The 21,672-nt window shown below is 46.0% G+C and overlaps 1 protein-coding gene across 1 annotated transcript in view; it reads left to right on the forward strand.

Annotated features, from left to right (window-relative positions):
- The window catches only part of DYRK4 (dual specificity tyrosine phosphorylation regulated kinase 4), a 48,340-nt gene that overhangs the window by 20,146 nt on the left and 6,522 nt on the right, over positions 1-21,672 (forward strand). Inside the window, exons 3-12 of the mRNA XM_059934421.1 lie at positions 5,783-5,863; positions 6,556-6,672; positions 7,411-7,555; positions 9,123-9,286; positions 11,655-11,791; positions 12,092-12,232; positions 14,508-14,646; positions 16,723-16,804; positions 19,345-19,517; positions 21,115-21,175. Coding sequence (XP_059790404.1) covers positions 5,783-5,863; positions 6,556-6,672; positions 7,411-7,555; positions 9,123-9,286; positions 11,655-11,791; positions 12,092-12,232; positions 14,508-14,646; positions 16,723-16,804; positions 19,345-19,517; positions 21,115-21,175 — 1,240 coding nt within the window. The remainder of the gene's footprint in view (positions 1-5,782; positions 5,864-6,555; positions 6,673-7,410; positions 7,556-9,122; positions 9,287-11,654; positions 11,792-12,091; positions 12,233-14,507; positions 14,647-16,722; positions 16,805-19,344; positions 19,518-21,114; positions 21,176-21,672) is intronic.

Below are 21,672 nucleotides of genomic sequence, written 5' to 3' on the forward strand. Positions count from 1 at the left end.
CTTCTCACAGGTGCTCACTAGGTGGATTCTGTCCTTCCAGTGATGGACAGCTGACCAGCTAATGAGCTCTAAACTCTAGAAAAATCCTTCTTTTCATTGACCCAGAAACTACCTCCCTGTGTGTTCCACACGTTGACCTGATTCTGTCCTTTGGATCATGTGGAACAAGCTTATATTGTGTCATAAGTGACAGTCCTTCTGATATAGACCCTCCCCTCAGGGGTTTTGTTTGTTTTATTAGTAGACTTTTTAAAGAACTGCTTTAGATTTGCAGAAAAATTAAGCAGACAGTACTGAGTTCCCATATGCCACTCCATACCCCACATCCAGCTTCTCCTATTATTAATATCTTATATTCATATGGTACATTAGTCACAACAATGAACCAATATTGATTCATTATTAAGGAAACTCCATGCTTTAGGCAGATTTCCTTATTTATTTTTCATTTTTTATTCTTTTATTTTTTAAATTTTTTGGCCATGCCCCGTGGCAGGTGGGATCTTAGTTCCCCAACCGGGGATCGAACCCGCGCCGCCTGCAGTGGAAACGTGGAGTCTTAACCACTGGATTGCCAGGGAAGTCCCAGATTTCCTTTTCCTTTTTTTTTTTTTTTTTTTTTTTTTTACCTAATGTCCTTTGTCTGTTCCAGGATCCCACCTCTGTCTCCTTAAGCTCCTTAGGCTGTGATAGTTTCTCAGACTTTCCTTGTTTTTGGTGATCTTGATGGTTTTGAGGAATACTGGTCAGGATGCTTTTCTATTGGAATTTGCTTGTTTTTTCATAAGATGGGAGTTATAGGTTTTGGGAGGAAGGTCACTGAGGTGAAGTGCCATTTTCATCACATCATATCAATGGTACGTACTATCAGCATGGTTCGTGACTGTTGACGTTGACCTCGGTCACCTGGCTGAGGCAGTGCCTGTCTGTTTCTCCTCCGTGAAGTCGCTCTTTTCCCCATTTCATGCTGTACTTTTGGGACACTGGTCACTATGCACCGTCCACACTTAAAGGGTGGAGAGTTGTGGTTTCCTCCTCTGGGGTGGGATATCTATAACTGATAAGGAATTCTTCTGCAAGGGAGTTTCATCTCTTTTCCCCTATTTATTTCTTTATTAAATAGTTTATTTACAACAGTATGGACTCATGAGTCTATTTTATAGCTATGGCCACAGGGAGCTTTGGCCAAAGGGAGCTCTTTCAATTGGCTTCTGTGCCCCTTTGACTTACTCTAATCACTGTGAGTTTTTTAATAGCACTTCCTTACTTTCTGTCACCAGAAGATGCTCCAGGCTTATCTTGTACAACTATATTGTTGTATAATAGAATCAACTATTTCTCCAAGGAGCCTTCATTCCCCTTATTAGAGAATGGTATTAGAAACCAAGATCTGAGTGGGAGGTGCGCTTGTTTCTACTGGGGTGTTATTTCTGTTGGGACCTCTAAGCTGACAGAGCAAAGAAATACGTGTGTGTGTGTGTTTGCACGCACAGGCGCGTGCAAGCACTAGCCCTTGCATGTACATATATCTATAAATATTTCTATATGTAGCCGACTGTATCTGTATTAAGTTAAACATGAGTTCTTACTGATGTCTCCAACTTCAGGCCATTATCACATGGTGATAATGTTGATGTTGACTTTATCTGTAAATTTCCACTCCAACGGTGAGAAACCTAATTTCTACCATCCACGATCCATTTATTTTTTGATTCCAGTATACGCGTATGGCAGTATCAGAATTGTTAACATCTCAGAAGCTTTGCTTTGTTTTATCTTTTCTCAGATTAAACGCTCTCACTTCCTTTAACCATTTTAGACTCCACACCATCTTGTTCATCCTCCTTCAATTCTGCGTCCTTGGTTTTCCTATTTTACAAGAAATGACCAAGGATTACTCTCTCCATTTTACAAAACAGGAGAATGAGTTCTAGCAAACACTGTGAGCATAGACAAGGCACTGGTTTAAGTGCTTTACACATATTAACTCACTTAATCCTCACAACAACCCAATGAGGTTGGTACTGTTATTATCCCCATATTACACAAGGAAAAGTTAATAACTTGTTCAAGGTCAAACAACTAGTGAATAGTAGAGCTGGGATTAAAACCCAGCTGACTTCAGAGTCCATATCTATGAACATTATTTTATGCCACATTGCTGCTAGAAGGGGTCTTTCTGAAATACTGCTTTGCATATGTAACTCGCATCCTTGCAAATTGTTGATGGTTCACTATTAGCCATAAAATAATGACCAAGTATCTTTTATATATACATATAAAAGATATATATATATATATATATATATATATATATATATATATAAAATATATATGTCTCTGGCATCCTTCTTGCGTCTGCCTCCCACCCTCCCTATCCCACCCCTATAGGATGTCACAAAGCACCGAGCTGATCTCCCTGTGCTATGTGGCTGCTTCCCACTAGCTATCTATTTTACATTTGGTAGTGTATATATGTCCATGCCACTCTCTCACTTCGTCCCAGCTTCCCCTTCCCCCGCTGCATCCTCAAGTCCGTTCTCTATGTCTGCATCTTTATTCCTGCCCTGCCACTAGGTTCATCAGTACTGGCTTTTTTTTTTTTTTCATTCCATATATGTGTGTTAGCATACAGTATTTGTTTTTCTCTTTCTGACTTACTTCACTCTGTATGACGGACTCTAGGTCCATCCACCTCATTACAAATAACTCAATTTCTTTCCTTTTTATGGCTGAGTAATATTCCATCGTATATATGTGCCACATCTTCTTTATCCATGCATCTGTCGATGGACATTTAAGTTGCTTCCATGTCCTGGCTATTGTAAATAGTGCTACAATAAACATTGTGGTACATGTATCTTTTTGAATTATGGTTTTCTCAGGGTACATGCCCAGTAGTGGGATTGCTGGGTCATATGGTAGTTCTATTTTTAGTTTTTTAAGGAACCTGCATACTGTTCTCCATAGTGGCTGTATCAATTTACATTCCCACCAACAGTGCAAGAGGGTTCCTTTTTCTCCACACCCTCTCCAGCATTTATTGTTTGCAGATTTTTTGATGATGACCATTCTGACCAGTGTGGGGTGATACCACATTGTGGTTTTCATTTGCATTTCTCTAATGATTAGTGATGTTGAGCATCTTTTCATGTGTTTGTTGGCAATCTGTATGTCTACCTTGGAGAAGTGTCTATTTAGGTCTTCTGCCCATTTTTGGATTGAGTTGTTTGTTTTTTTGATATTGAGCTTTATGAGCTGCTTGTATATTTTGGAGATTAATCCTTTGTCCGTTGCTTCGTTTGCAAATATTTTCTCCTATTCTGAGGGTTGTCTTTTCGTCTTGTTTATGGTTTCCTTTGCTGTGCAAAAGCTTTTAAGTTTCATTAGGTCCCAGTTGTTTATTTTTGACTTTATTTCCATTACTCTAGGAGGTGACGACCAAGTATCTTAACTTGGCATTTAGTGCCTTCCACAATCCACAGTCAAGCTTCTGCTCCAGGTTAACCAGCGTGAGCAGTGAAGACACTCAGAGCATGCCCAGATACTAGTGTTTCAGCTAATGAGCATGTTCTATACCCTCCCTTCCAGTTAAGGCTCAGACCAAGCCACATCCCTTCCAGGAGCCACACCCCACCCACATCCTCCTGGGGGAATGCATTCACAGCAATCTCTTACTTTTTTGTTGTCACTCATTGCCCATGCCCTTTGTTTGGTATTTAGTTTGGATTGTGTTTTGTAATGTACTTTTTATATGTCTGTCCGGTCTCCCCAGCTCATTCTCAAGGCCAACCTGTCACTGTTGATGGTGGTTACAAGTTTTAATCCCCACAAAGTTATTTGGTGAGAAGTTGGCCCTCTGAGATTTGCAGCTGTGGTATTTGCTCAGATATCCTCATTGTCCCTCCAATAGACAACCAAATCCTGCATCCAGTATGCGTTAGCCAATCAAATTAGTTTTGTCTGAGGCTATGGTCCACGCTCTATGCAGCTGCCTCTCCTTCAGACCACGTCCCTCTTCTAGGAGATAGATCAAGATGGACTGTTCTGAATCATCCCCATCATTACAAGTCTGTGGAGGGCTTAGCTGGGCTGGGTGATACTAAGTTGAAGTATTGTACCCAGTTCCTATTTCTCCGTGGCCAGTATACCAAGTTTTACAGAGGTGGGTCTGGCACCAGCTGTGTCTCAGCTTTGGACGATTGTCATTCAATTCCCTAAGAAAGATTTGGAAACAGAACCCCTGGACTCAAAGAGCAGAACCTCAATTCAAGCCGTAACCTGTTTTTTTTTTTTAACACTTTTTTTTAAAAGGGAACTTTATTATTTTTATTTATTTATTTATTTTTGGCTGCGTTGGGTCTTCGCTGCTGCACGTGGGCTTTCTCTAGCTGCAGCGAGCAGGGGCTTCTTTTCGTTGTGGCACATGGGCTTCTCATTGTGGTGGCTTCTCTTGTTGTGGAGCATGGGCTCTAGGCGCACGGGCTTCAGTAGTTGCAGCACGTGGGCTCAGTAGTTGTGGCCCCTGGGCCCTAGAGTGCGCGGACTTCAGTAGTTGTGGCGTGCGGGCTCAGTAGTTGCGGTGCATGAGCTTAGTTGCTCTGCAGCATGTGGCATCTTCCCGGACCAGGGCTCGAACCCATGTTCCCTGCATTGGCAGGCGGATTCTTTTATTGATTGATTGATTGATTGATTGATTGCTGTGCTGGATCTTCGTTTCTGTGCGAGGGCACTCTCCAGCTGGGGCAAGTGGGGGCCACTCTTCATCGTGGTGCGCGGGCCTCTCACCATCGCGGCCTCTCCCGTTGCGGAGCACAGGCTCCAGACGCGCAGGCTCAGCAATTGTGGCTCACGGGCTTAGCTGCTCCGCGGCATGTGGGATCTTCCCAGACCAGGGCTCGAACCCGTGTCCCCTGCATTGGCAGGCAGCTTCTCAACCACTGCGCCACCAGGGAAGCCCGACAGGCGGATTCTTAACCACTGTACCACCAGGGAAGCCCCGTAACCTGTTTTTGCTAAACTTTAGTCCTTCAGTGCCATCTTCATGATTTTTTTGCCATATCTACATAGTACTCACACTCTTTTACTTAAATTTTAGTTTCATCCTATATAATAACAACCACCAAACTGCAGGTTTAATGTGCTAGTTATGGTTTTTTAAATGGATACTGAAGTAAATGCATAGCCATTAGATAACGGTTGTCTGTGAGCTGCACGCAGTTATGTCACATGCCTGCACTGTGAGCTCACCACCCTCTGGGGAGCACAGCTCTGCTATTCGGTCTTTGCCTCCCCACCTTCTTCCAGAGGTGAAGTCCCCTCTGATCAGGTCACTGGTGTCCAGACTGGGCTCCTATATTCTGGTGGCTTCCACTATGGTACCTTCAGAGCCACTCTGAGGGTGAAAAGAGTTTCTGGGCAAGACTATAGGCATTTTCTTCTCTTTAGAAAGAGCAACTCTGCTTTTATGTCTTCCCAGGTCCAGGGCACCCGGTTAAGATTTTATTTGAAGAAAGGGTTCTGTGAATTTTTTTTAAGTGTGAAAACTATTGGGCAAGTCGATTCAGGATAAACACTGCTAGAAAGATGATTTGTTTGTGTTTGATTCATTCATTCATTCATTCATTCAGTACTTTGAGCCTCTCTGAGCCCTTCCTAGCTTTGGGGTCAGCAGAGCTGGCTTCAAATGTGTCCTGTTAATTGTAATGAAGCAAAATAAGCATCGGGCACTGGTGGTGCAACCATGCCAAATATTATTCCAGTTCTCTTTCACTTGATCCAGGTTGAGAGTAAGCCTTTGCTTCAAATCCAGAAGCCACCTTCCAAGGTCAAGAACTTCAGGATGACCCAGTTCTTGAATAAGGTAGGAAGTGATGCTTAATGTCTTTTCTCTAGTAGAGGATGGCAAGGTGGGTGCCTGGGGATGGCTTTTAACAGGCATTTTTGGTCAACTCAGCATAACATGACGCACATGTTCTACCCACATCACCACACCCCATCTCTACACAGTTTTAAATGTTGCTCTTCATTGATAGTCGGACTACCTCTCTCCTAATCAATCAATCAACCAATGTAGAGGGGCAGGGATCCAAGTGAACCAGTCAAGTCAACAAGGTAGCGGAAATGGGAGCTTATGCTGCCCCAAGGAAGGTTTGCATTGTTTAGCAGGAAGAGCTTCTCCAGGTCAGGGTGCTGAGACATTGGCATGATAATAATAATGGCCAACACATATGAAATACTCTACATAGATTGTCTTGTTTACCTCACAAAAGCCTTATGAGGTAGGTCACATTTTTGTCCCCATGGTAGTGCAGTGATAATTGAAGCTTAGAGAAAGGGTCAGTGTGACTGTCCAGGGTCTACAGCTAGTAAGTGGTAGAGCAGGGATTCGAACCCAGAGCCTGTCTGCTTGACCACTCTGCTTTTCTCTCCAAGAACTTCAGAAATAGATCTTGCCCTGGATTTGCCTCAGGCTCGTCCTTGCTCTGGGGAAGGTGCTGGGGAACACTTTCTTGCCTGAGGCGTCTGTAACGTACCCAGTTTCTCCTCCTGTAGAACAGAAACACCACCTTTATGCCACTGCCTTTCGTGGACACCAAGGGGAAGAAGAACATGGTGAACTTCCCACGCATCAGCAGTAAACTCCCGCTAAAGCAACCCCTGCTGCATCACGTGAGTACAGGGCAGTGGAGGTGGCCTTGAACAGGCAGGTGAAAAAGACCTGCTTTCAGTCCAGAGCCAAGTTCAGAAAGGCCTAGGATGGTGGGAAAAGCACATCGTGAGCTGAAGAGTTGGGTTCCACTCCTGTTCTCCCTCTTGACAATGAATGTAAACTTGAACAATGAGTCATTGACTTTCTGTACGAAACAGACTTTCTATAGGGTTGTCATGAGGATTCACTGAGAAAAAGAAAAATAAAGTGTCGGGTACATAAATGGTAGAAGCATGTATAAACAATACAAAATGTTGATTTTCCTTCCACACCCCCCTACTTTTTTTGTGTAAGAACCAAATGGGATGATGTGAGAAAGTGCCGAGTTAAAGAGGTGTTATACACACCTAAGTTCAAGTATTTGTGCCCTTGGGCAGGTCACTCTCTCTAGTTAGGAACTGGCCTCCTCTAGGTCAGCAGGAAAGAACTGTTCCCATCCTTCCTGCGGTAAGATATCACTGGGGTTGTCCGCTCCAAACTGTAATGTACACCACAGTTGTCCCAGAGAATATCGTGAGTCAGACGGATCCTTCCTCTGAGAGAAAGGTTGAGAAACCTACTGTCTTGTAATGACCATTTTCTCCCTGGAGAGGGAGAAGAGTCTGGCTGCATGCGGCTGTTCTTGGTCAGATCAATGGTTTAGGACACCCAGAAGCGACCTAAAGAGTCCTTGATTGCAAGTCTCTTTCCCTGCACAGGAGAATCAAACTCACAGCCAGGGGTCGTCCTCTGAGCTCAAGCCTTCAGAAACACCCTTCCCTTCGAACATCAAAACCCAAGATCCCAAACCAGAGGAGAAGCCGCCAAAGAAGTGCAAGCGGAAGGTGCCTCTGCGAGCGGCAGGTGTGCCTTTGGGGCCGCAGCGGGGTGTAGGCGCGTGGTTATGCGCTCAGTCAAGGCTTCCTCACTTCCTGTGATGGTGTAAGCAAGAGGCGGATGGGAGGGCGCTGACTGCCCACCGTTCCAGTCTCCCTTGTGGACTGGCCCCAGGCCAGAGGCAGATGGGAGCCTGTACAAGGCTGCTGGTGCTTTGCGGAGGAGCGGGGAGAGCTGGGCGTGGAGAGGTGCTGCGTTCTGGGTCAGAGCGGGAGAGAGTGTCTCGAAGGCCCCCAGTCCCGTCTCGGTGATGAGGTCTCGGCAGAAGCACCTGAGGAGGGCTCTGAACGGAGGCTCCTGGGTGACAAGAGCACAGCCAGCCAGGGGGACCTGCGTCCTTGACTGCAGCTCTTCAGAGACCCCCATGCACTGGCTGGGCACCCGGGCTGCAGTGGGAAGGCAGCTTCCCTGCGCGGGCCTGCCGGGTAAAGCCTTTGTCATCACCTGCGGTCAGGCCTGAAAGATCACACGTGTTTGGGCCAGGAGCCCAGCTCCTCAACAAGGTCCAGGGATTCACACGATTAGGGCTCCTAGGAAGGGAACCAAAGTCCTCTGAGCACTGACCACAAGCCAACACCATCTGAGGCTCGGACCTCCTCTCCCACAGCCTTAAACTGAGTTGTCCTTCCTCTCCTTGAACAATCTCCGGACCTGCCCATGAGGAGATCATTCCAGTCCTGTGCTGGTTCTGCCCTTACAGAGCTGGTACCTGCCTCCCTGCTTATGTCTTCTGGGCAAAGGACGTGCCTTAGTCGGCTTATACGTGACCGCCCTTCACCTGTAGTCCTGTGTCCCACATAGGTCCTGTCCCCTGTGCGTCCTCTTTTCCTCCATGCAGTTCCTTCTCTGACTCTTCGGCAGTTTGTCAAATAACGTGCTGTCCTCCCTGCATCCCTCATCCTGCTTTGCCTCCTCTCAGCACTCACCAGCTTATCGCCATCTCTCTTAAAGCCTGAATCCCACCCCGCCCGCCCCAGAAGAGACACCAGCCCCCGATGCAATGTGGCCAGTGCAGAGCAAAGAAGGCATGACACACATCCTTCCCCAGACTCAGACCCACTGGCTCAGCGCAGGTTTGAGCAGGAATACCTCCTGGGCTTGAAAGTTGAATTTACGTCACTTTCCTGGTCCCTGAAGGCATTCTAGTTTGCAAACCCTCTCAGGGTAGACATTGTATAGCCCAGTACCACATGAACTTGGGCGACTGCTGCCTTAACTACACACTTCTGTTGACACTATGTTGACTCCTGGATCTTCTACCCAAGCTGCTGCACCCATAGCTCTTTGGGGACTAAATTCTCCCTTCCCTTCCTGTGTGTTTTCCTCCTGGTTGGGTGAAGTCAATACCACACCTTGACATCCATCCTGGTTCCCCTTGGACCCTACGGGATCCAGGATGCATGGTCCTTAGTGAGCCGCCTCGTTGAGGAAAGGGCCGCCTGGCTCATGAACGGGAAGGGATGCCGTTGTCTGCATCTGGGCAAATCCCCATGTTACGGCATCTTAACTGACATCTGCAGTGTTGTTCACACAGAGGCCCTAAAGATTTTTAAGAACCAGCTGTCTTCTTATGAGCAAAGTGAAGTCCTGGGCTACACAGAGCTGTGGTTCCTGGGGCTGGAAGCTGAGAAACTCCACATGGCTCCTGATAAATTCAGCAAGACAAGTTTCGATGATAAACACGGCTCCTACATGAAGGTGATGAGGGAGCAGGTCGTTGTAACTGCAGGGCTTTGGGGCCTGGGGACAAGAGATAGTCTGGAAGGGAAAAAAGCATGAGGTATTTTATAGCATTTGGCGCTGATGTATCTGGAACTCCAGGCATCCTGAAGGATTCTATGAGGTGCTAAACCAAAGAAATACCACATATAAAAATGAGAAAAAACATGCAATTAATATACAAAGTGGTCTGCTCACAGAATGCTGATTTTCTCCAAGAGTGTTTGGGGTGGCAGGTTTGCATCCTGGGTGAACTCTCACAGGCTCTTCTCCGGCACAGCCCTGGACCCATTGGGAAGGCCAGGCTGTGGAATAAGATTCAATCTTCCCAATATTCCCTTCTTTGTTTCCTACATACAAGCCCATATACGACCTTTTTCTATTTTATAATCAGTGTCATTTCCCCCACAGACAACAAAAGTTTTGCCACTGTAGTTTCTGGTGCACAGCGCTCCCTTCAGTTTTCTAAAGGTCGGTCCCAGCAGCTCCTCCTGCCGGTCTTCTGACTGCGTCCCTGGGGTTTCCCGGGACAGTGCCTCTCCCCAGCCTGCAGGTGGAGTCTGGGCGGTGCAAGGTGTTCCTTTCTACTTCTGAGGATGTGCAGATGTGTGATGCTTAGTCCACTAGGCTTGTGGGCTGTTGGGAATTTCCTCCTCTGGACACTTCCTCTTAACTTGGATTAGGAGACACGATTGCTCTTTTTTTTTTTTTTTAATTTAATTTTCTTTTTATACAGCAGGTTCTTATTAGTTATCCATTTTATACATATTAGCGTATACATGTCAATCCCAATCTCCCAATTCATCACACCACCACCCCACCCCACCCCCGTGGCTTTCCCCCCTTGGTGTCCATACGTTTGTTCTCTACATCTGTGTCTCAATTTCTGCCCTGCAAACCGGTTCATCTGTACCATTTTTCTAGGTTCCACATATATGCGTTAATATACGATATTTGTTTTTCTCTTTCTGACTTACTTCACTCTGTATGACAGTCTCTAGATTCATCCACATCTCTACAAATGACCCAGTTTCGTTCCTTTTTATGGCTGAGTAATATTCCATTGTATATATGTGCCACATCTTCTTTATGCATTCGTCTGTCGATGGGCATTTAGGTCGCTTCCATGACCTGGCTGTTGTAAATAGTGCTGCAGTGAACATTGGGGTGCCTGAAGACACGATTGCTCTTTGATGACTTTATAAAAGAGGCGGATTTTCTTGATCGGATTTAGGTCTGTGTTTCTCAAGCTTTATGGCATGCATACATCACCTGGGGATCTTATTACAAATGAAGATCCTTATCCAGCAGGTCTGGCATGGGGCCAACACGTGCAGAACCTACCCCTTGCCCTTTCCCCGTACATTTTCATAACAGACCTTCACACGAGAGGAAGCTCCTTCCCCATATCAGTGAGGTTGTGCTGGTTCATATTTATGGTCTTGATCCCTCCTGTGCGAACAGATTCCCTACCATGCACTCACAAACACATCCCGAGGACCCGGGCACTCACACTTATCCTTCACCTCTCCCAAATTCATGAATGTAACACTAGGGATCAAATTCTCAGGGTGGAAGGATCTTAGCGGTCATCTTATCCAGGACCTTCCGTCACAGTCACGGACACTGCAGCCCACAGTGCTAAGTGGCTTGTCTGAAGCCACCCAGGTGAAGGCTTTTTAATCGAACATTTCCTGTTGCTTTGATTAGACACCCATTCCTTAGTTTCCAGCACACAGAAAACGTGGGTGATTCTGGCTCTTGGAAAATATTTCTTAGTTGAAAAAGGCCCAAGTTCTGTAATGCTAATTCTGAGATAAAATTAAATCTGGATAAGTCAAGAGGAGAACCCTATCTGGCCAGGAAGAGGCAGAGCAGACACAAAGCCTTCTCTGATTGGTGGAGACACATCAAGGGTCAGAAAGAGAACTTCCCCCAAACTGAAGCTGCTGCCCCACCGCATTCGAGCATCGTGAAATGTCCAAACCAGACGGAACCTTTGGGGCCTCTTTGTTCACGGTTCCCACACACGCAGAAAACTAGAGGTGGTAGCAGGATGGGGACAAGAACCCAAGTTTCTGAAAGACCACCCAGTGTTCTTTGCACTGCCTGGCATGGAGAGAGGCTGTGGGACTTTCCCTGGTGCCACGTGGCTGGCCTGGGATCCGGGCATCAACCCCATTGCAGTAGCAATGAGATGAGAGTGGGGTTGTATTAGTGCCCAGTGCAGTTTAGAAAGTTCTCCCCAGAGTCAGCCATGAGCTGGGAATGGGTATCCAGGGGCCCCAATGTCAGGCAAGCCCAGAAGCTATGGCTTCCTTCCTCACCCCTGGCCTGGCTTCTGCAGGTCCTGCATGACCACATTGCCTACCGCTACGAGGTTCTGGAGATGATCGGGAAAGGGTCCTTTGCACAGGTGGCCAAGTGCTTGGATCATAAAAACAATGAGTTGGTGGCCTTGAAAATCATCAGGAACAAGAAGAGGTGTGGCTTGACAGATGGTGTAAGCTGTAGAGGAAGGACCACGTGACTCCGGCCCCTTCCTGATGCCAACCCTTCCTGACTCTGCCTCTTCCTCTGGTCTCCCTTTTCCTTCCCTCTTTACCTCTCTCCCTGTCTGCTTCCAGGAAGGGGCAGAGAGGAGGCAAGAGGACAGAGTGGTTAGCACCTTCTGCCCTGTTGGGGTGATGGGGAGAGCTGGGAAGGGCCACCTGCTGCAGCTGGATGTGACACTGTGTCTTCTGTCCCATCCCCATCCCCCCCACTGCTCCCCAACCTCTTCAGATTTCACCACCAGGCCCTGGTGGAGCTGAAGATCCTGGAAGCTCTCAGGAGGAAGGACAAAGACAACACCTACAACGTGGTGCACATGAAGGACTTCTTCTACTTCCGCAACCATCTCTGCATCACCTTTGAACTCCTGGGGTCAGCTGCCTTTTCTTTTGAATTCATTTTGTTCTGAAAAGTTGCCTAAGTGACAGAAGGGAAACTTGGAGGTCAGAACACTGGATTTGTCTGTATGTGAACATTTAATGACTAGAGTGAATACACCGGCCACTCAGTTATCTAGAAAACCAGGGAGCTGGACCCAAAGCTGCCCATCTCACCCCATCCCTTGGTCACATCTGTCACCTGCCAGTGTACCAAGGTGTGCTGCCCAGGTGCTGGGTGCTGGGCCCGGTGACAGAACCGAAACAAGACCTCTGCCCTCGAGAGGTAAACTGAAATGTGGAAAAGGACCTTCCTTTGCTGCCTGTCCCCAATCACTAGCTTTAGGACCCTACGGTGCAGAGTTTGGAACCCAAGGGAGCACACAGTTGGCTGCTCAGAAGGGGGAAAGGGCTTTGATTTTGAGCAAATAAGGACAGGCACAGATATTTTTGGTACGAGAGCCGAACCTGACTTAAATAGACTGGCATCCCTTGCTTGAACATTGGAGCTGAAGGGGCATGCTAATTTGATTACTTATCGCTCTGGGAAGACCATCAGATGCAATTTAAATAAAACCAGAAACCCGGAATGCATTTAGCAAAGGAGAATAATCAGGGGTCAGACCTCAGAGGCCCAGTCTCATTAGCTTCACTGAGCTGGTGGCTTGGTGCTCCCACGACGCCGTCGCTGACGGTGCAATTCCAGGAGTGGCTACATTAAATCAGAAGGAATGCTGCCACTCTACTCGCCATCTCTGATGGTTACAAAACGTCGTCCACTTTCCAATATGCAGAGGTGAATTATCTTCCTCATGGCAACACGGCAATCCAGGCTGCCTTTCTCGGCCATTAATCATGGTGCAAGTTAGGATGTCCTTAAAAGAGGGGTCAGGGGATTTCCCTGGTGGTCCAGTGGCTAAGACTCCACGCTCCCAATGCAGGGGGCCCAGGTTCGATCCCTGGTCAGGGAACTAGATCCCACATGCATGTCGCAAAGAAGATCCTGCATGCCGCAACTAAGACCCGGCACAGCCAATAAATAAATTAATTAATTAAAAAAAAAAAAAAAGAGGGGTCAGGAGGGGCAGGTGTGTGAAGGGAGAATCCACAGGCCAGAGAGGTTGGGGAGCTGCCTGGATCACACAGCTGTTCTGAGGAGGCCAGAGCCATGTCTCACATTTCCTTTGTACCCCTCGAGAAAGAACGGCTTCCTAAATACTGCCAGCGTGAGAGAAAGCCTAGAAATGGAAAGTTAGGAGAAACCAGGAAGAGGTTGATGCAGCGTTGTCTCTGGGTCCTGCCCTTCTCCCCCAACTCTCCCATCTCACAGTTTGCACAGAGATCATGAACTGACAGCCCATGCATAAGGTTTTCTGGTTGAAATGCTTTCTATTAGTTTCCCACATTGGTGAATCAGCAGCTGTCGCATAACGTAGCAGGCTTTGATATAATATTTCAGGTTTCTGCCGGTCTAGAAAGTTTACGATGATCTGACAAAAGCCAGCCCTCAATCCTGCAAGGCGACAGGTTTTAATTTTTATTTTATATTGGAGCATAGTTGATGAACAATGTTGTGATAGTTTCAGGGGTACAGCAAAGTGACTCAGTTGTACATATACATGTATCTATTTTTTTCCAAATTCTTTTCCCATTTACGTTGTTACAGAATATTGAGCAGATTTCCCTGTGCTATACAGTAGGTCCTTGTTGGTTATCTATTGTAAACATAACCTTGTGTACATGTCAATCCCAAACTCCCTAACTATCCCTTCCCCCGGCCCTCACCCCTGGTGACCGTAAGTTCGTTCTTTTAGATAGGGTAGGGCTTCTCCATCTCTCCTCAGCCCCCCTCTGCCCACTCCCTTGCCTCCTTACTTGTCAGGAGCCTGATGTCTTTAGACAGACTTATTAGGCCTGGGCAGGGGTGGCCACTTGGTTGAGTGATTGGAGGGGTCCCTGGATCCCTCCCACGGGAAGAACTATGAATATTTCAGAAGTTTGGCTCAACTTTTTAACATACATGTGTAACAGAGTGATTCAAGGACCTTGCCATGTAAGAAATGAGGGACGTCTGAGAGGCCAGCACAGTTGAGCTGTACCCTGGATCCGCGATGTGTCAATGGGAAAATTGAGTTTATAGGACACAAAAGCCCCACCTCCTGGTCTGAGTCTTGCGTGCTGCCAGAGGGAAACCAGGTGATATGGGATTGTTTTTCCAGGTTCAAACTCAGCATCATGCTGCTGCACGAAACTTTCTCTCTCTGTCCCAGAATCAACTTGTACGAGCTGATGAAGAATAACAGCTTCCAAGGCTTCAGTCTCTCGATAGTTCGGCGCTTCACCCTCTCTGTTTTGAAGTGTTTGCAAATGCTTTACATAGAGAAAATCATTCACTGTGACCTCAAGCCTGTGAGTACAACCCCTGTCCCACGCAGGGGAGCTGGTCCCCGCCCTCAGGAAGGGTTTGCCCCATTCCTTTCCCCGGCGGTAACTGGGCAGGCCTGCAGGATGGAAGCCAAGCAGCATGTTTGTAGGTTGTGTAAAGCAAGTGAGATGCAGCGAGGACTAAAGCAGGGATACTGGGGCAAGGAAGAGAGACGCAGTGCCATCAAGGCAGACGGGACCAGGAAGGCTGAGGGCTTGGGGGCGAGCGGAGACGTGTGTCATGCAGGGAGGTGGGTCACTGCTGTCCTAAATCCTCCCTGCGTCCACTCTCCTCTGAGTTGGTCCTAGGGTACAGCAGATCTCTGACTACTTCCTCTACTCCAAATGGATGCTGCCTTCCCAGATGTCTGGCTCCTAGTCTATACTTAGCTCTGTTATTGAACTGATTGCTTTGTGTAGGAATTGTTTCTTTATCCATATCCCCCTCTGGACTGCAAGTTCCTCCAAGGTCAGGAACCATGTCTTCTCACCATTATATTCCCAGGACCTAACATGGTACCCAGAAATAGTAATGGTAGGCAATTAACAGTTGCTTGTTAGAAGAGTTAACGATTGCAATTGTGAGGAATACAGAGAGGTCGCTAGGGAAAAGGTATAAGGATGTGAAGATCTGGGGTCAAGAGCTGGTTCCAAAACAACCTGACCTTCACAGGTATGTAAATGTCTCTTAGCTTTTCCTCATTCCTTTCTCTCATCCCCAAATGGGGTTCACATTACTTAAAAAGAAACAAACAAACAAACCAAAAAAAAACCCAACTATAACTCATCGGGTAGATTTGGGGTATTTTTACAATTAAAGATTGTCAAGGTAGAGATGTTCTCTCATGGCTGACTGATGGAGCCCCACAAGGATGGTGGTACACTGACTTGTTCTCCACATCTAAGTTCCTAATCCTCAGCTTTGCAGCTCCAAAGGGACCATGATCTTTGGGCCTAGGGGACTGACTCTCACCAAGGAACCTCACAAGATAGGTGGCAGCCAAAATGTGAGTTAATAGATTTCCTTACAAAATAGATCAAATGGACTGGAATATATGTGCTCAATAGGGAAGTAGACACACAACCAGGAGAGTTTGGTGAGTGTGGATTCAAGAATCAGGGAGTTATTCCTATGGACTTAACGGTTAGTATCAATGAGCTGTGATGGCCTCACGCATCCGTACCCTCTGTAGAGCTATTTCTGCCAATAAGATGGAAAGACCAGCCCCGTTTAGTTAAGGAGCCTTTCCATTGGGCTAGAGACACACTAAAAATTCCTACCTTTTAGACCTTTGCTGATCATTATCTTTCAGTTAACACAAATATTCTTTAGAAAAGCTACTATGGATGAATCTGTACTTTCTTAGTTGGCAATGCCAGCAGCTTCAGACCAGGCCTGCTAAGCCATACCTAGAATGTCAAAGGATTCCATAAGCAATCAAATCACCTGATATTCATAACAGTCAATTCATCTGATACTGAGATCCTTGGAAATACGATTAGGACGTTAATCTTCCAGCCCCACGTGGTCCACTCCCATGCTGTGAGAGCAGAGCCCAGGAGCTCTGCTTTCTCATCCAGGACTCTCCTGGAACACCTGGCCTCACATTTTCCCCAAAGTCAGCATGACAATCACAACTCCAACCAAATCATTGTGGGTTTTTTTTTGGGGGGGGCGTCTTCTACTGTCGTATCAGTATGTTGGTGGGTCACTAAGTGGAAACATCTAATTCAGTCAGTGATATTTCTAAGGCCTTATGCAAGCAAGGCGTAGAACCAGGTACCAAGGAGATAAAAAGAAACTCACCGTCTTCAAGAGTTGCACAGTTGATATCAGTAAAGATGCAACATACACGCAGAAGAAATACCACAAAGCAGCAAATACTGGGGCCAGACAAGAGGTGCAGCCCACAGTGGAAGGGAACGTCAGAGGGGGGGAGAACGAGGGGATTTGGAGATGTAGGAGGAGCCCACTTGGAGGTGGGTCCTGCAGGCAGTTAGGTAAACAGAATGCCTTGGATAACATTGTTAAAACTTGACCTATGTCTTTCTTCTCTCTAGGAGAATATAGTGTTGTACCAAAAGGGCCAAGTCTCTGTTAAAGTTATTGACTTTGGATCAAGCTGTTATGAACACCAGAAAGGTTTGGCCATTCTAGTCCCTTTGTCTGAATTTCCCTGTTGTGATTTCTTTCCTTTATTGAAATAACTAGGTCACACATGTGGTCACCTGGGTTCTAGTCTGGGCTCAGCCACGACAATTGCTGGTATGATTTTGAACAAGCTGTTTCACTTCTCTGAGCCTAAGCTTCCTCATCTATAAAATGAGAAGATTGGACCAAATACTGTAGGTTTGCTTTGCTGCTCTCACACTCTGTGGATTTGGAATTATCCAAGATCCCTATATCTCCTCCCTCTTGCGTCTCCCTCCCACCCTCCCTATCCCACCCCTCTGGATGGTCACAAAGCACCAAGCTCATCTCCCTGTGCTATGTGGCTGCTTCCCACTAGCTATCTATTTTACATTTGGTAGTGTATATATACATGCCACTCTCTCACTTCGTGTCAGCTTACCCTTCCCCCTCCCTGTGTCCTCAAGTCCATTCTCTACATCTGCATCTTTATTCCTGTCCTGCCCCTAGGTTCTTCAGAACTCTTTTTTTTTTTTTTTTTTAGATTCCATATATATGTGTTAGCATGCAGTATTTGTTTTTCTCTTTCTGACTTACTTCACTCTGTATGACAGACTCTAGGTCCACCCACCTCACTACAAATAACTCAATTTTGTTTCTTTTTATGGCTGAGTAATATTCCATTGCATATATGTGCCATATCTTCTTTATCCATTCATCTGTTGATGGATACTTAGGTTGCTTCCATGTCCTCGCTATTGTAAATAGAGCTGCAATGAACATTGTGGTACATGACTTTTTTTGAATTATGGTTTTCTCAGGGTATATGCCCAGTAGTGGGATTGCTGGGTCGTATGGTAGTTCTATTTTTAGTTTTTTAAGGAACCTCCATACTGTTCTCCATAGTGGTTTTATCAATTTACATTCCCGCCAACAGTGCAAGAGGGTTCCCTTTTCTCCACACCCTCTCCAGCATTTATTGTCTGTAGATTTTTTGATGATGGCCATTCTGACTGGTGTGATGTGATACCTCATTGTAGTTTTGGTACTGGCACAAAAACAGAAATATAGATCAATGGAACAGGATAGAAAGCCCAGAGATAAACCCACACACATATGGTCGCCTTATTTTTGATAAAGGAGGCAAGAATATACAATGGAGAAAAGACAGCCTCTTCAATAAGTGGTGCTGGGAAAACTGGACAGCTACATGTAAAAGAATGAAATTAGAACACTCCCTAACACCATACACAAAAATAAACTCAAATGGATTAAAGACCTAAATGTAAGGCCAGACAGTATCAAACTCTTAGAGGAAAACATAGGCAGAACACTCTATGACATAAACCACAGCAAGATCCTTTCTGACCCACCTCCTAGAGTAATGGAAATAAAAACAAAAATAAACAAATGGGACCTAATGAAACTTCAAACCTTTTGCACAGCAAAGGAAACCATAAACAAGACGAAAAGACAACCCTCAGAATGGGAGAAAATATTTGCAAACGAAGCAACTGACAAAGGATTAATCTCCAGTATATACAAGCAGCTCATGAAGCTCAATATCAAAAAAACAAACAACCCAATCCAAAAATGGGCAGAAGATCTAAATAGACATTTCTCTTTCCTTTTGTTTGTTCACTTGTTTTTTAGATTCCACATGTAAGTGAAATCATACTGTATTTGTCTTCCTCTGTCATTAAATTCATTTTAAAAAACTTTCCTGTATATTTGTACTTTGATTGCAAAGTGCCTCAAGTCCATTTTGGAAACAGACAGGGTACAAAGGCATTTTTATTAAATCTTTATTTTGTTTGAAATCACTAAAAATTATTACATCCTTACTGTACCCAAGTCAAACAACAGAGAAGTGACTACCAAATCCCTTGCCCTGCCCCCATCTAGGTAACCAGTTAACAGAATTTGCAAATAACTGTAATGTCCCATTTCTCCAACCTCAGTTTCCTCATCTGTAAAATCTAGGCTGCCTGCAGTACTAAATATCCTCTGTACATCCTTGTCTGCTGAGATTTTGTTGAACTTTTCTTTCTATACTTTATATAACACAATGTACATAATGTATTGAATATACATCTTTAAATTATGCATTTTGCACGCTTCTTTTTCAACTTTCATACACGTCTTCCCTTGCCAAATCGCAATACTTCAGAGGGTGTCTACCCCAGATTAATCAGACAATTTGAAAACTTAGCTTTATATTCGTCTTATGTTTTCTTTTTTGAAAGCTTGCCTGACAAATTTACTTCTCTAGAACAATGCCTACTTTAGAGTTCTTTATCAGTAACGTGAGGCTGACAGCCCCTCATGATAATCAGGTTGCTGTGAGGATGTGATGGGATTGGATGTGGGGCTGGGACTCATAAGTGCTGACCATTTGTACTTCCTTCTCCCTGCAAAGCCTGGAGAGTGAAAAGAAGTCGGGGGTAGGGGGGGTTCTTAATTATCGTCCACCCTCGCCTGAGCAGGTATGTGGACCAGCGTGCTCCGGAAAGGAGATTTCCACGTGAGGTTTCTCTTTCTTTCCCCTGCAGTCTACACCTACATCCAAAGCCGCTTCTACCGATCCCCAGAGGTGATCCTGGGCCGTCCCTACGACATGGCCATTGATATGTGGAGCCTGGGCTGCATCATGGCCGAGCTGTACACGGGCTACCCCCTGTTCCCTGGGGAGAACGAGGCGGAGCAGCTAGCCTGCATCATGGAGGTGAGGGGGACCCGGCTGCCTTCCAGCCGATGCCCTCGGGATGGGTAACTTCCGCTCTCAGACTCCAGGCTGCGTCGGACTCGCTCTAGGGCAATGGCCTCCATCTGTTTATAGGACAGGGTTGGGTGTTTTGAAATTATGTACACTTTTGAGTTGACATCTAACCTTTTTATCCTAAATTTAAGTAACTGCAAAGGATGTAACTTCCAGCATATTGTGAATAGTGACATTTAAAATAAAACTGTTATACCAGTCTTTCAAATATATTCCAAAGAATCTAAAAACCAGGCTGACATGACACCCGTTGAAATCTGTGCACTGTTCAGTTGTTAGTTACCATCTTAACTTTCTGGGAAGAATATCACCCAATGAAAAGGCTTTACCAAGACTCTCATATGATTATTTATTATCCCTGCTATTCTTTTACTTAAAGGCATCTTGTTAAGCCAAATTAGACGACATGGGGGAAAATAATCCTAAAAATTGGAAATTTCACATTTTAGGATTTCCCCAGGGAACAAAGATATTTTTGACTCTGAACAAAGACATATCTAATTCCTCTCTCTCTCAACCTATCTATCCATTCATCCCAAATCTCCATTTTCTAGATTGTCTTAAAGTTAAAGGTTGGTTGGGGAGACACATACATGCTTGAGAATTAATGTAGAGATTCATCTTCTGGTTGAAACCGATAATAAAGTATTCAAGTAATTAGTTAGTAGTAGCTATAAATGATAGCTATGGTGGGATGAACACTGCCCTGGAAATCAGTAAACCTGGAGGCTAGTCCTCCTTGTCTTTGGCAAGTCACTTCCCTGGTCTGGGTCTCTGTAAAATGAGGAGACCAGAGTCCATGGCTTCTAAGGTTGATGATGGATGATTCAATGAAGCATCCCTGCGCCAATCCTCCTCCAACTTCCAAGGAGAATGGAGGGCATGGGATCTGGGTGGAGGTTCCTACTGCCCCAGGACTGCAGCTTCCTCCTGACCTCAATCCGTGAGGCTGAGGAACAGGAGGACAGGGTCATGCAGGGACAACCTGGGAACCTGGCTGCAAGGACAGGGGCCCAGAGCTGAGGGGGACACCTGTCGTTTCTCTCTTCTGTGTGCACCCCTATAGGTTGCAGTGGGGAAAGGTGACCGAGCAGGTGTTACTCTTGTCTTTTCAGAAGATATTTTGTCATATCGCGGTCTGATGCCCATCTGGTGATTTCCATCTCCTTTTCCTTTCCTCCCTTCCCATGCTCTGAGCTGGGATGTGTCACTCCTTAACTCAGGGGTGGTCCGCAGCTACACTGGTTTACTCGCTTGGACAGTGGGATCTGGCTGCTATCACGAGTGGTGGCCTATCTAGTAGGTGCTGATGTCTGTTTAGAATAATGTGGGTGGTGTCAGTGCTCGGGATACTGAAACGGCCCTGGATTAGGAGTCAAGTCTTAGGCTCTGGACCTGCTCTGCCACTGGCTTGAGGTTATCGCTTAATATCCTGGGTCCTTATCTGTAGAAGACAACGTTTAGCTGAAGTCCCACCCAGTTCTAACAGTCTTGGAATGTGTGACTCCAGAGGAGTGAATCCACTGCTTTGTCCTTGTTGAAGGTGCTGGGATTGCCGCCAACCCACTTCATCCAGACGGCCTCCAGGAGACAGACGTTCTTTGGTGAGTCCCAGGTCTGACTCTCTTTTTCCTGTTGTAGCTGAGGAGGTTGCCCAGCCCTGGAAGACACCTTCCATGCCCTACACCCCATATGATGCTCTTCCTCTGGCCCCACCCCAAAAGGCAGGCTGTGCTTAGATGTTTCTCTCAGAAAAGTAAAAACTGCTGAGCCATGGTACCAGGTGCATGATGGAGACGGGTGGGGCAGTCACTGGGAACGGGGTCTCGGCAGCGAAGATGCACAGGTGCCGAGAGTGACCAGGTTCCTGCTCAGAAGGCCTATCAGCAGATCCCGAAACCCCAAAAGATTAGAACTCTACCCTCTCCTAACAATTCTCCCCACCTCCCCTAGCAGCTTGCCTGCCCGCTCGCACTGTGCACTGTGAAGGAAATCAGAGAGCAGAAGCGTGTTTGCAAGAATAGTGGAAAATTCCATTGCTACAGTTTATCATTCATGGAGCCTTACTCTTTCCTGCTGAAATTCTCTTAAGCCCCCAGTC

Source organism: Balaenoptera ricei, chromosome 10, assembly GCF_028023285.1.
Source record: "Balaenoptera ricei isolate mBalRic1 chromosome 10, mBalRic1.hap2, whole genome shotgun sequence".
Classification (NCBI taxonomy): domain Eukaryota; kingdom Metazoa; phylum Chordata; class Mammalia; order Artiodactyla; family Balaenopteridae; genus Balaenoptera; species Balaenoptera ricei.